At 43.8% G+C, this 15,217-nt stretch overlaps 1 protein-coding gene across 2 annotated transcripts; it reads right to left on the bottom strand.

The window, feature by feature from the left end:
* Positions 1-215: 215 nt before the first annotated feature.
* FKBP1B (FKBP prolyl isomerase 1B) lies at positions 216-13,345 on the bottom strand. 2 transcript variants are annotated; one of them, XM_081265308.1, is made up of 4 exons: positions 13,216-13,345; positions 9,386-9,433; positions 4,378-4,490; positions 216-3,165 (listed from the first exon to the last, which is right to left on the bottom strand). In XM_081265308.1, exons 1-4 carry the CDS (start codon positions 13,250-13,252, stop codon positions 3,037-3,039), a joined length of 327 nt encoding a protein of 108 aa, XP_081121434.1. In that variant the 5' UTR covers positions 13,253-13,345; the 3' UTR covers positions 216-3,036. The 2 variants fall into 2 exon arrangements, with proteins under 2 accessions (XP_081121434.1, XP_081121435.1); XM_081265309.1 differs by having other exon boundaries at positions 3,024-3,210.
* Between the last annotated feature and the right edge of the window lie 1,872 nt (positions 13,346-15,217).

Here is a 15,217-nt window from a genome sequence, read left to right on the forward strand (position 1 = left end):
TCTTTTTATGGTTTAGGCAGCAGCCAAATGGAAAAACATGAACTAATTGTTTTGTGTATAACTAAAACCTAAAATAAATTTTTTAAAAAGTACATACACTAAATTATTTAAATGGACAAAGAGCATCTATTCTACTTAAATAGACTATACTTTTTTGAACTGTCTTTTCAAAACTCACTGTTGAAATAATTGTCCTATTTATTAATTATGGCTGAATTTTTTTTTTTTTTTTTTGAAAGCACTGTAAGAGAAAGTCATTTCTAAGAGGGGTGGGCAGACACAAAAGGAGCCACAGCTGTAATTTTCTTGTGAATGCCTTTATGAATTCCTTAGAAGTTTTGCAATGTATGGTATAACTTTATTTACAAATGTAAAAAGAATTTTCTGAAAGACTTTTTGTTGAGGGAAAACTGAAATTAGACTTATCTACTTAGAGTGTTAAGAATTTTAAAGTTTTCTTCTAATTGTTTGGAAATTCTGTAGTTAACAAGAACTTTCACTCAGTGAACAAATATTAAGTTCCTACTATGTGCCAGGTACTATGAACTGTGAAGCAGAAGCTGAGGCTATAGTTAACCACAAATCTTCTGTATCAGGCTCCTAAAGCTCAATTTTCCAAACTGTATTTAAGAGTGTAGTGGGTGATTATGTCCATGTAAACATACACAGGCACATGTGCTCAAGCTGCTTTTCTTTCTTCTAGGCTAAAGCTCTTATTTCTAATAATTTGTATGAATAGAGAATTCATTGTTTGAAAACAACTGATAGGACCCAGATATCATTACTCCCCTGTTTAACTTTTAGTGGCTCTCACAAGACAATGTCCAGACTCTTCAGCATCTGTATCTTAACATTCTGCTTTTTTTTTTTTTTTTTGGTAGTACTGGACAAGGGATTGAACCCAATGGTGCTCTCTATCCCTTAGCTACATCCCTAGTCCTCTTTATTTTTTATTTTGAGACAGGATCTTACTAAGTTGCTGTAGCTGACCTCAAACTCAGCCTCCTTAGTAACATTACAGGTGTGTGCCACCATGCCTGGCTCTGCAGCATCTTTTAAGAGCTCCAGTAAAATGGGTCATTTTCTCAACTTACTTATAAAGCTTAGCATATCCTCTCCAGGTACTAGCCAATGGTGTTTGATTTTTAGGGAGTTCTTGGTGCATGTCTCCTATTATCACCTAGGCTATAAATACTTTACATCTTTTATATTGCAGATGTAGAGTGGGCACCTGAAATAGTCTTAGATGTGATTTTTAGTTATCCTGTTGGTGTGATAACAAAAAAATGTGGGTATGTGTTTTATACAGGCTGAATTCTGAGAAATTATCATAGGCATTTGCTCATCAAGGGTAACAGGGAACCAAGACATTTTAAAGGCATTGCCCCATAGAAGAATAGGTACTTCAGCCTTTAACAAGTGCAACACCCTCTGTCTGGTCTGGTCCCACTGTGAAGGTGAGTTCAGGACTGTGGGTAATTAAAAGAAGATAGCCCCTTTCTTGCTTCTTTTTCTTCATCCTAAGTACCTCCTATTCATTAACTGCTCGGCCCTCAGCAGAGGAATTAGCCACAATCTCTTGGAGACAAGAGGGTTGGATGAAGTAACCAGGGTGACATGGCCCTGTATCCTATATATGACATTATGTGACATATATCAGTGTATCTTTGAAGGAAACTTCAGGGTACTGTTACCAGCCCCTCCCTCCTCCACGTCATCACTAATTATGGCCAAGAGCTTATCTCACTCTATGCCAACAAAAAGAACATTGTCCTCGCTTTCTCTGGTCTATAAAATAACCCACAGCAATACGGACTGATTTTAAAATCTAACCAGGGATTCCAGTTTGTTACAGGAAATGTTGATGGAAATAAGTAGTATAGCTGGGCAAGGTGGCATGTGCCTGTAGTCCCAGCTGTGTGAATAGCTGAGCCAGGATTACCTGAATCCAGGAGTTTGAAACCAGCCTAGACAACATATCAAGACCCTGTCTCAAATCAAAAAAAGAAAAAGGAAAAGAAGAAGCAGTACATGTGGAAACAAGTTCAGAATCATATATCTCAGAAATAATTTCCCTAATGTAAGAGCAAATCTGGGATGAAACCAAGCAGTATATGTGAAACTAAGTTCAGAATCACACATTCTTTTCAAAAGCATCTTCCCAATGTGAGTTTTGTATGGTTCCAAGCTTTTAATACACTTATATTTATTTAGATGCTGAAAATGTTTCCATCTAGGGGAAGGGAAGCTTATCCTTTTTACTATAGTCCAAACAAACAGAAATTGTAAGATCACATGAAGTGCATAAATCCCACAATGGACTGCTTGGCTTGTGGGATTAGTTATTCTGAGCCTGTTAGATGAGTAATAGGAAATATCTACATTGCAGGGTTGCTTAAAGGATCAGTGATTTTATTTATTTAAAAGTATGCAGACAAGGCCCAGCATGGACAGTGCTCACATTGTGTATTAAATGTATTACCACTCTCCTAACCACTTGAAACTCTCCTTTCTACTCTTTTCCCCAAGGCACTTGGCACTTCCTACCTACAAGAAGGATGGACAGGAAGTTGTCAAGCACAGAGCCTTTATTTTACATATTATTTCCAAAGAGGACAATTGTTTAAGTGAGTAGCCAACAGAATTTATAAGTGACAGCAAAGGTAACTGGCTCAAGTCCCTCGTGTACACCATGTACATTGCGTGTCTGAGCACCTTTTGTATCTGGCTTAAGTGAAGGTAAGGCAGTGTAGATTGTGCAAACAAGAAATCTGTGGTCTGTGATCAGAAATAATTACTACATGCATCACATAAAATGCACAATCTGACGTGTTGATTTGCAGCTGAAGTTTCCTCAAGCAAAGATGCACATGAACAATGACAAACAATTTGGGCAGAAAGAATGGATAATACCGCAGGGCAGTGAGGTTAGCACACTGATCAAGAGCCCCAAACAGGAGGAGCCGTCCCAGTGGCAGAGCAGGCTAAGAGGGTGAGCAGCAGCCATCTCCAGCCACCTCGAGTTCCTTCCTGCCTTCACTCTAAGTTGAGCAGCTCCACGTCAAAGATGAGGGTGGCATTGGGAGGGATGACACCAGGGTGGCCTGTGGCTCCATATGCCACATCAGGGGTGCAGGTCAGCTTCGCCCTCTGCCCCAAGCTCATCTAGCAGGGATGGGGGCAGATGGGGAGAGGAGAAAGAGGACCCAGCTTGATTTAAAAGAAAAAAGAGATAACTATGGCATTTTCCCAAACCATGTTCATGGTAACTGAAGATCTGAGATGAATTTAATATATGGCATGTTGAAATTGTGCTAAGTATAACAAATATGGATTCTGCCTCAAAACTGCAGATATGACTATGGGACAATAATCCACAAAGTAGTCTCAAATTTATTAATTTAACAAACATTTCTAGTTATTCAATTAGAATATGGCCCAAACACTTTTATTTGCTCACTCTCATTCAAAGAATCACATTACTTATTATACACATGGGTGGCAAGGCAGCATATTAAAGAGGTTCAGGGATTAGAGGCCACAGCAAGATTGTGAGGGTGGAGAGGCCTACTGTGATGGAATGTAATATGCTTCATAGACAAGGAAGAAGAGCTTTAGCCAATGTTCATCACAATAGTTGTCTAGAACCCACTGGGCATTGCCAGGTAATCCTAGTTACCTATATTGCATGCAGATAATCCTAGTGACTCTGGGAGCTGAAGCAGGAGGATCACAAGTATGAGGTCAGCCTGGGAACTTAGCAAGATCTTCTCAAAAAAAGGGATGGGGATATAGATCAGTGGTAGAGCACCCCTGGGTTCCATCCCCAGTATTGCCAAGAAAAAAAAAAAATGCACTAGGCATGAATGGAACACTTGGTGATTTTTGAATAAGTTGATTTTTGAATTTTGAATAATTAAAAAATTTGAGTAGATTGGCTAATAGTGTTTTATCAGTGGTTATGTAAGATGTAACCATTGGGGGAAGCTAGATAAAAAAAATGTACAGGCATTCTGTGGTATTTTTGCAATGTCTAAGGTTGTTTTTTAAAAAATTAAAAGACAAAACCAAAATACCTTCTTGGCCTACCCCACTCTAACTCCTCTGCTGCCTTAGGCCTGGACAGTTGGTTCACCACCTCAGCTAATAACAAGCAAGCCTAGGAGGATGTGCTTGAGATATTGCCCCAGTGACAAAAAGCAGGCAAGCTGGCAACCAAAGGAGTGAGGACACAAAGCTAGGAGTACACTAGGTGGTGCTGCCATGCCCTAGCAGAGTAAAAGCAGTAGTTTGGTCTGTGATAGAGGTTGGAGGTGCTGAGCCCAGACCCTCCACCCCAACTCTTTAGGCTCCCTTTAATGAGTAGCCTCATCCTACCTGGGCTGCACCCTCTTCAAAACCTTTGATGACTTCCTGTTTGCCAATTCTGAACTTGAAAGGTTTGTTTCTGTCTCTGGATGAATCGAATTTCTTCCCATTTTGAAGCATTCCTGTCAAAGCAAGAATAGGGTGGAAAAGAGCTGTGGTGTAAGTTAACTCCCAGTTCAGATTCAACATGTCTAAATGGAATTCTTATTCTGCACAAATCTGCTGCTCCAGTCCTCCTATTCTGCCCTCTTGCCCAAGCAAGAAACCTGGACACTTCCTCTGTCTCACTCCCATATACAGACTACCACCATGCCCCAAATCTCTTTTGAATCCATCTATTTTCTCTATTCCTATTGTCACTACCACCTTGTGATCTGAGTCACCATTAAGTCTTACCTGTTGACAGGAACAACATCCTATATGGTTTTTATGTTGTAATCCTACTTCTCTGTTCCATTATCTACTCCACAAGCAGATAGATTTTTTTTCTTTAAACAAAAGTCTGATCATCTTACTCCTCTACTAAAAATATTTTAATAGCTCACCAGGGCAGACTCCATATGCCTACATTGCCTGCAGGCACTTCAAGATCTGGCTATTACCTACCTCATGACCATCTCTTCTATCCATCCTGCCCTTGTGTCCTATTTAGGTCATACCATTCTCAAATGCCTCTGCACTTTACAGGTTTTCATGCAGTTTCCTCAGCCTAAAGTTCTCTTTTCTCAGGTATTCTAGCCTTAGATTGAGATCTCATCTATGGTTCCTAAGGTTTTCACAATGCAAAACCCAAAGGTTACATCATCCCCTGCTGCAATGAACACTATAAGGTGACCTTGCTGATCAGTGGTAGCTTCCAGAACTGTCTGACACCAGAACACCCCAGTAGTGTCTCCAGCAGTTCAGAGTACTCCTTGTTCTCTAACTGCAGAAGCCTGGTCATCCCTAATGTATGTGTGTGGTCTCCTTCCAGCAGGCCAAGGCCCAAGAACTGCTTTTCTATTTTCACTTCTTATTGGTGATTCTCAAAGATCAGAGCTTCTGTACACAGTGCAATTCCACAACTCCATGTAGTCCCTGGACCACTACAAAATGTAATTTGCAACCACAGGAAGACCTGACCTGTAAATTCAGACGCTGGGTTCTGACTTTAGTCTGGCGCTAACTCATTGTGTGAGGTGAGGCAAATCACTTCCTCTGTCTGGGTCTCAGATTTTCCATATTTAACACAGGAGGCTCTGCCAACTTAGTGTCTGAACATCTATAATTTTACTTCCGAATTCAAACAATTTGTGTACTAGAGAAAGAACCTTATTACCTACCTTCTGGGTACAATAAATTGGGCTCTTGCCCTGGGATTTAAATGAGGCAAAAGAAAAAACCCTTCTGGTTACCTAGAGATATATAGAGAGGAATGCTAAGATCATCAAATACAAACCCACACATACATACAGGTGGCTTAGATATTCAAATACACAGAGCTGCTTATGCATGCTCACATGCTCCTTATGCACACACACATACACACACACACACACACACAGGAGAAAATCCCTGATGGTCAAACAGATGCTAAGAAAATATTTAGATACACAGATTTACATACATTCACAGACACATACTTGAACAAATTTGTGGATATGCACACACAGGCACACACTCCATTTATAGACTGTTTCATTCCCTAATCTCTCCAAGCTTCCTATAACCAAATCTACTTAGGACCATATATCTATTGCTGCAAGTTCAGACCAAATGACAAAATCTAGAAATAGGACTACATACGTGTGGTCACTCAGTCTGACAAAGATGCCACTGCAATGCATTAAACAAAAGATAATTTTTTGGATTGAAATAGTGATTTTGTGAATTACTGTTGCTGGATGAACTGTATATCCATAGGGGGAAAAATCGAACCTTGATCCCTACCAAATCCACACACAAAAATCAATTCCAGGTGTATCATAGATCCAGATATGAAAAATAAGATTTAAAGCTGAGGATGGAGCTCAGTGGTAGAGTGCTTGCCTAGCATGAGCAAGGCCCTGGGCTTGATCCCTAGCACTGCAATAATAGCAGCAGCAACAACAATAATAAATTTACTACAAGGTAATATGTAAAAAAAAAAAAAAAAGAACCTTCATGACTTAGATATAGACAAAATTTCTTGAACTGAACACAAAATATAAACCATAAAGGAGAAAAACTGGTAACTGTGACTTCATAAAAATAAGGAATTTCTGGACTGGGTTTGTGGCTCAGTGGCAGAGCACTTGCCTCGCATATGTGAGGCACTGGGTTCAATCCTCAGCACCACAGAAAAATAAATAAACAAAGATTGTGTCCATATATAATTAAAAAAAATTTTTAAATAAGGAATTTATGCTTAAATGATCATGAAGAGAGTAAAAAGGCAAGTCACAGAGTGGGAAAAGATGTTTGGGATAGGTATATCCAAAATATATAAAGAATAGAAATCAATAAGAAAAAGAATCTAATTTTTTAAAATATTTATTTATTTTAGTTCTCGGCAGACACAACATCTTTGTTTTGTATGTGGTGCTGAGGATCGAACCCGGGCCGCACGCATGCCAGGCGAACGCGCTACCACTTGAGCCACATCCCCAGCCCAAATCTAATTTTTTTAACACATTTTTTTTTTGCTTGCTTTTTGTGTGTTGAGGATTGAATGCAGGGCCTTGTGCATACTAAGCACATGCTTTATCACTGAGTTACACTCCCAACAACCTAATTTTAAAAAAGGACATTTGAGCAGTCTAAAGAGGCTATCTAAATGTCGAGTAAGCACATGAAAAAGTGCTCAACTTCCTTATTCATCAGGGAAATGCAAATCAAAACCACAATGAGATTCCACAAGGCACCCCTAGAATAGTCCAGAAACAAAAACCTGACAGTACCAAGTGTAGTGAGGACATGAGGTAACTGGAACATTCGTATCCTGCTGACAGAAGTGGAAACTGGCACTACTTTAGAAAACTGCTTGGCAATACTGCTGAAACTGAACAGAGGTGTAATCCTGTACCCCAGAAGTTCTAGTTCTGGTTCTATACTCAGTAGAAGCATATATCCATGTGTACATATGTGCAATACAAAACAGTTCACAGCAACCATTCATAGCCACTGAAAACCATAAACAACCCAAATGTTCATCAATAGTAGATGGGAGCCTGCCTAGTATTCACAAGGCCCTGGGTTCAGTCCCCAGCACCAAAAAAAAAAAAAAAAAAAAAAAAAAAAAGATGGGATATGTACGTTCAGCTGTGTTCAGTAGCATGTGCCTATAATCCACAGATTCAGGAGGCTTAGGCAGGAGGATCATAAAGTCAAGGTCAGGCTCAGCAATTTGGCAAGGCCCTAAGCAACTTAGCAAGACCCCTGTCTCAAAAAATAAAAAGGGCTGGGTTGGAGATGTAACTTAGTGTAACCCTTCCCTGGGTTCAATCCCTGGTACAAAAAAAGAAAACCCTGTAAAAGAATTACCAAAAAAAAAAAAAAAAAAAAACTATGGATAAATCTCACAGACATAATCTTGCTTGCCTAGCATCTGCTGGGTTTGATCCCCAGCACCACCACCACCCCCACCGGCAAAAAAAAATAATAATAATAATAATTGAGCTGTACATTGATTATGTTTTCTACTTTTTTGGGGGGGGGGGCGTGGAGGTCACTGGGGATTGAATCAGATGCACTTAACCACTGAGTCACATCCCCAATCCTTTTTTTTTATTTATTTATTTTTTATTTCTTGTTGAGTTGCTTAAGGCCTCACTAAATTGCTGAGGCTGGCTTTGAATTTACGATCCCCCTGCCTTAGCCTCCCAAGCTGCTAGTATTAGTTTTAATTTTTTAAAGTTTATAAAAGTCCCATATAGTCCCCTGCTGTGTTTTATCAATCTCTCCCCATACCAGCCACTTGGAGCTGATGTTAGTGTTTAATGCACATTGCCTGTGAAAAGTACATATGTACTGTGAAAAGACTTTGCAAAAGGATGTTGTGTTTTCAGTAATTTGATAAATACTGGTCTGTCTGCAACACGTAGAACAGATAAATCAATTCCCTGGGTCAGAGGGCCCAGAGGCCCCATGGTAATTAGGTCACATCACCAGGAGATAAAACAGCCCCAGTCCACTGACATCAGCGACAGGCAATGCAACTGTTGAGAAACAGCCGCACTGCTAGAACTAACCTGGTGCTTCACACTGGCCCTGAGAACTGCTAAAAATGGCCCCATCCAACATGTCCCAGGAATTTAGCTGGGCTTGCTATATGCTAAGTGACTGTCACCCACTGAGTCTGCCACATTAGGAAGCAGGTCACAAAGCAGAGCTCTCATCCCCCTTGGAAAAATACCTGCTCATGATCTTCCTGCCAGCAATCCTGAAGAACTCATCTAGAATGAATGCCCCTTGGCCCACCTGGCCTTCAGATACATAGCATCCAGGAGGAGATAGCAAAAACATGGAGCCCTCCTTGGGGTTCCCCCAGTACTGGGAGACAAGCACCACCAACATTCTACCCCTCACACTGCACCAGAGGCTCCAGGTGACGGTCCTAACTACAGACCCAGTGAAAGTAGGCATGTCACATGGTTGGTGTCCGATAACAGCAGATTGAATTAAGCAGTGTATTTCTGAAAACAAGAAATTGTTAGGCCAACCTCCTCTTCTCGAATGATACTGTAGGATGAAAAGGGAGTCTGCTGGGAGTTTTGGGGCTCTCCAATCTTTCAGAGAGACCTCCAGCTATCAAGACAAAAATCAGGAAGGTCAGAGGACCACTCTGACCCCAGTGAGGGAAGGGGACTGGAGATGCTTGATTCAAGTATGGGCTGGCACCATGAGGGCCTTTGTGGTATGAAGAGAAGAAGACTGGTCACAGTCCTCTTTTTCGGGGGCTTCAGGCCTGATCTGGAGACAGACATCTCAGGAGAGGAGCTCAGAGGACCTTCCTGCCTTGGGAGTGGCAGGCTGGTGAGGCTGAGAGAATGAGGCCTACCTGTGTAGTGTACCACGCATGTTTGGCCCTTCTTCGGGAATGTCCTTCCTGCAAGGAGACACGAGGGAAGATGAAGGAGTAGGGTATTAGAAAAACTCACCTGTGACTTTCAAGTGTGATTCCGACCATGTCCCCATCTATATCATGAGTTGGTCCCTGGCCCATGGCCCCAGTTCTGACTCTATGCCTTGTATGAGACAGAACTAATCACATCACCTTCTGGCTTGGAATTAAACCCTTTTTTTTTTTTTCTTTTTTTGGTACCATGAATTGAATCCAGGGGTGCTTAACCACTGAGCCACATCCCCATCCTTTTTTTATATTTTATTTAGATACAGGGTCTACTGAGTTGCTTAGGGTCTTACTAAGTTGCTGAGCCTGCCTTTGAACTCACGATCTACCTGCCTCAGTATCCCAAGCAGCTGGGATTACAGGGGTGCACCACTATGCTTGGCTCTGGAATTGAACTTTATGCCATTGGTTTCCTCAACTCTAATCTCCCTGCCTGCCCCACCTGCACACACACTTTCTTTGATCCTTTTGCTTTCCTTCATTTATTCCAAGAACATTTATGGGTAAGCTAGTATATGCCAGGCCTGGACTAGATTCCAGAGATACAGAATAATATATGAACTCATGAGGAATTTATGGGAAAAGACTCATAGATCCTAGATTATATAGAATGATGACTGTTATCAAGGATGAGTAAAATTATTCACAACTATTTACTGAGTACCTACTATGCATCAGGCCTGTGCCTGATTCTGGGATATAGTTCCCTGTTCTTTTGGAGTTTACATTCTAATGGAGGGAGACAAACAATACTCAAATAAACAAGGTAATTACGGATGGTGATAAGTCCTTTAAAGAAAATATACACCCCTGAGTGTGTATATGGCTATAATACTAGCAACTCAAGAGACTGAGGAAGAAGGATCTCAAATTCAAGGCTAGAATAGGCAACTCAGTGAAACTCTGTCCCAAAAAATAAAAAGGGCTAGATATATAGCTCAGTGGGAAAATAAATAAATAAATAAAAATAAAAGAAAGAAAGAAAGAAAAAAAACAGCCAGGCTTGGTGGCACACACCTATAATCCCAGCTATTCTGGAAGTTGAGGCAGGAAGATTACAAATTGCTATTTGATGATAACTTGTCTCAAAAAGGGCTGTGGATGTAAACCAGTGCTAGGGCACTCCTGGGTTCAATTCCCAATACAAAAGAGAGAGAGAGAGAGAGGGAGAGGGAGAGGGAGAGGGAGAGGGAGAGGGAGAGGGAGAGGGAGAGGGAGAGGGAGAGAGAGAGAGAGAGAGAGAGAGAGAGAGAGAGGAGAAGAAAAGAGAAAAGAAAAATAATCACAGTGATGAAATAAAGAGAAATATCATAGGCAATTTTAGAAAGGATAATCCAGGAGGGCCTCTTGGAGGAGATGACTTTGAACTGAGATTTGAGGGAAGGAGAAACCAGTGCACAGATGTTGAGGCAGGAAAAGATTGATGTATTTGCAGAATTGATAGGAGACTAGGTATTTGGATGGAGGGAGGGAAGTGGGAAAGAGATGGATCATGCAGCTTGTAGAGTCAAGTTCAATACTAAGTGCAACAGGAAACCACCAGAAGGTTTTAAGCAAGAGAATGATATAATCTGAATTAAGATTTTATAAGATCACTCTGGCGGTTTTGTGGGGGATGGACAGTTAGGCGTCTGTTGCAATAATCCAGACAAGAAATCAATGGTGGCTTGAATTAAAGTGATGGCAGCTGACAAGAGAGTGAAATACATTGGAGACATATTTTGGAAGTGGAGCTGACAGGGCATGCAAATGGACTGGAGATGGGGGAAAAGGCGAAAACAAGAATGATGCTTGAATTTTAAGTTTGGGCAAGTGTTTTGGGTGGTGGAGCTGTTTCCTGAGATGGGAAAGATTGAGGAGGAACAGATTTGTGAGGGTGGCAATCTTGAGATGCCTATTAGACATCTGAATTTCTACTGCAAGTAGGCAGATGCAGAGTCTGCACTGGAGGCATAAATTTGGGTGGAATTTAAAGCTACTGGGCTGGATAATCAAACCTGAGAATAATGACTCTGCCAACATTTAGGAAAAAACTCTTCGAACCAGGAGAAGGGAGCAACTAAGTGATTAAAGGAGCCAGGGAAAGCATCACAGAGCAGAAAAGGGTTCAACTGGGTCTTTGAAGATGAGTAAGAGTTTGCCCGAGGAAGTAAAGGGACCTACTCTGGGAAAGGGGATAACATGTAAGACATGTTCAAAGGCCTAGAGTCCAGCCAGAGCCAGAGCCCTGTCTGTTTGACTGCTGTAACCCTAGGGTCTAGCACACAAGCACATGCTTCATAAATATTTGCTGAATGAGTGGTGTGTTTAACAACTTGCAAGCAGCTTGGCAAAGCTAGAGGAAAGTTGGTGGTGGACATAGGGACAGTACTGAGAGAAGCTCTAGGGTGGAAGGTTAGAATAGCCCCTAAGGGCAGGGTGCCTGCAGAAGGAGAGCAAAGAATCATGACAAGATTTTCTGCCTGAGGGAGGGCCCTGGTCAGATATATTTTTCTCTCTCCTCTCCTATTCTTTTGTAGTAGTAGGGCCTCACCCATGAGAGGGAAGCACTCTGAATTACATCCCCAGCCTCCAAACATGCGTTTTAAAAAGAGGTCTCAGGCTGCCTGAAGAAAATGAGGGGAGTGGGTGTGAAGAGAGACCAGACTGAAGGCAGGGAGGTGAGACTGAAGGTGGGAGGACAGTTCAGAGGCTATGAGATGGGGGAAGGGTGACAAAGCTTGGAGAGATGCACCCTGGACCCCAGCACCAAGGTTCTCTGAGTGGCTAAAGAAGCATCAGGGATGATGCGGCTCATGGCTGGGACTTCTAGGCACCACTGCCTTTCAACAAGAAGGGTGCCTGGAATCAAAAAGCCCTCCAATTTCCTGGGAAAGGGAACATCTAATAGAAAGTTTGCTTGTCACGACCTGCCGACAAGGAAGTTTTCGGTTTTAATTAAATTTTATTTAAGAATTGGCTATTCCTTACACACCCAGAACCAAATATTATTCAAGAGCTTAGGAAAGTGAAGGCTGCCTGTTCCCAGACAGGGTACAGGAGGACCCAGAGGAGCACTCTTGGGTGGGGAAGGTGGTGGGGATCGCGAGTTCTGCTCCGCACTTGCTGACTCTGAGGTATACAGGGCTCTCTAGGCAGGTCACGCAGCAGGTCGGAGGTCTGGGCTGCGAGTCTTAAACGTGGAGGCCATGGCGATGGACAGGATGGCCAGGGAGACTGAGTGGGACGGGGACGATGAAGTGTGATGCAGTGAAGTGGCGGAGGGAGCGCTTCCCCTTCCTAGACTGGCTCTGTCCCTACAGCTTGCTGCTGCCCAGTTCTCCCAGGGCCGCCAGACGGGAGGCCGGGTGTGATGGGGCGCGTTAGAAGGAGATGCCCCAAGCAGCAGGGAGCCCAAGGCAGGTCCTTCCCCGGCAGGTAGGGAAAGCGGAGCGGAAACCCGACCCTAGGAAGTCAGCAGTAGCGGGTAACTGAGAGGTTTCAGCCCCTGCAGCGGCAGCTGCGGCCCCCGGGGCGGAGGCGGGCCGCAGACCCCCGTCGCGGGCCGCCGCCTACATTCCCCTAGGTGAGCGGGCGCGGAAGGGGGTGGTGGCGAATCTTCTCCCAGACCCCCTAGAATCGCGTCTGGGGTCTCCTCCAGCCGCCAGCGTCTGGGCCCGCCCCTACTTCGGTCCCCTCCCGACCCCTCTGAATCAGACCCCAGCCCGCCGGGCTCCGCCCCGGGACCCCTTCTCCTCCCCGGCTCCGCCGCCCGGTACCGTCTCCCGGGGAGATGGTCTCGATCTCCACGCCCATCGCGGTCCCACAGGCCCCGCCTCCGGGGGTCCTCGCGGTTACCCCGACCCCGGCTCGGATTCGGCCCGGCCCCGCAGGCGCTCCGGCTCGCCTCCCTGCCGCCTCTGCAGAGCCGGAGGAGGTGCGGCTGGAGTCGGGACCTGCGCGGGGAGGGGCCACCGGGAAGGGGGCGGCGGGGTGGAGCTGCGCGAAAAGGTGGGGTCGGCCGGGGCGGGGCCCTGGGGAAGCGACCCTGACGCGGCTGCTCCAGAGCCTGGCCCGACTAAGGGTCACTAACTCACTGGCCACGGAGGGCGGTGAGGGTGCGAGACATACAGGCACCCGCACATCCACATATCCATCCATTGATCCATGCATTCAATACATATTTATTTAGCATCTATTCTGTGCTAAGCTGGGGAGTCAACCTGGTCCTACAGTCTAGGAGAAGGCCGGCAATGAAACATTTTAATTGGATGTTCTCAGCGCCATAGAGTCTGAACTAGTTAGGCTTCGTGGGTTTGTAGAAGGACAGAGGGTAGGGAGGACATCAGTTGTTGACTCTGCCCCACCCACCTTGAACCCCTATTCACTATCCCGTGTAGTTCTACTCCACGCACGCACGTGTATTGGGTTCTCACTTTTTAAAGCCAAGATGCACCCTGGGAATACAAATTGAATTAAGACAGGATCCCTGTCTTAACAGAAACTGAGTTAGAGACGCTAAGGACTCAGCTACAGCATCAAGTAATGAACAAGGTGGAAGGAGTGAACAAATTCTACTCTTCACTTCCACCTGAAAGAAATCCAGGTATCTAGGGCTGGTAGAGTGCTTATTTGGCGTGAGTTAAGTCTTTGGGTACAACCCCAAGTACCCCAAAAACAACAAGGGGGAAGTTTCCGGAATCTAGAAAGATATTGTCTGTCTTCCACACCCTCCCCCTTTCTTTTCTTCTACTGGCATCCAGGTCCTCACACATACTAAGCTAATAGGGGTTATACCCTCAGCCTCTAGAATTGTTTGAAGGAGGTAATATTTGCTTGAAGTTTGAATGAGACTCTTAAAAATCCCCCCCCCCCCCAATTCTTGTATATATTGTTCCAAAAATTGATGGAAATTTTATTCTGTCAACTGGCTCTGGAAGGTAGGTACAGGGAGAAAAGTCTAAGCAAAGGTACCCAGAGTGAACCCTCAAGGTATTCGTCCTCCATTTCCCCAACTCCAATTTTCCCAGGTGGCTAGATCACATATATGGGTATCAGCATCCCTGAAAAAGAACTGACTGTGGTGTTCAGGAAAGATGATGGTCAACTGTATCATGCCGAACAGGATCTGAAATTTCTTATGAGCTGCTCCAAGGTGTGGCTCAATCTTCCATAGCTGGAAGCACCAGCTCCAGGGGCTATGGCCATGGGCAGGTAGTTTGGAGTAGGTGTAGAAGAGAGATTTGTAATTTGCATAGGCCTATAAAGCAGCTTCATTTGATACTCAAAATTTTGTTAAAGGATAAGAACAGTTTTCTGGGAAGATTTTATCAGATTTAAAAAGAGTTCCATGGGGCTGGGATTGTGGCTCAGTGGTAGAGCGCTCACCTAGCACGGGCAGGACCCGGTTAGATCCTCAGCACCACATAAAAATAAAGGCATTGTGTTGTGTCCATCTACACCTAAAAAATAAATTTAAAAAAAAAGAAATAAGAGTGAAATTATTTTTTAAAAAAGGGGTTCCTGATACCCCACGTCCCCAATAAAACAAGGTAATGAAACCATGACCCTAGGGCTCCAACTCTCTTAGACTAAGAGAACCGATGAGAAGTGGAGGAAGGTACTAAAGCGCTGCAGGCAGGCTTGGGTAGGTGGTTCCGTGGGAACCACAACTCCCAGCGACCCATGCGGCAAAGCCTGAGCTTATTGGCCCATGGGAAAGACCTTCTCCTAACGTGACACATTCAAAAGCCAATCGTTAGGGGAATTGAGGAGCCGACC

The sequence above is a fragment of the Spermophilus citellus genome (genome assembly GCF_964194105.1).
Source record: "Spermophilus citellus genome assembly, chromosome: 13".
Classification (NCBI taxonomy): Eukaryota; Metazoa; Chordata; class Mammalia; order Rodentia; family Sciuridae; genus Spermophilus; species Spermophilus citellus.

Coding starts and splice junctions, on each gene's coding strand:
- FKBP1B (XM_081265308.1), bottom strand. CDS start 13,252: ATGGGCGTGGAGATCGAGACCATCTCCCCGGGAGACG. Junction 9,434..13,215: donor GACCATCTCCCCGGGAGACG/GTACCGGGCGGC, acceptor GTCTCCTTGCAG/GAAGGACATTCCCGAAGAAG. Junction 3,166..4,377: donor TTGAAGAGGGTGCAGCCCAG/GTAGGATGAGGC, acceptor CATCCCTGCTAG/ATGAGCTTGGGGCAGAGGGC.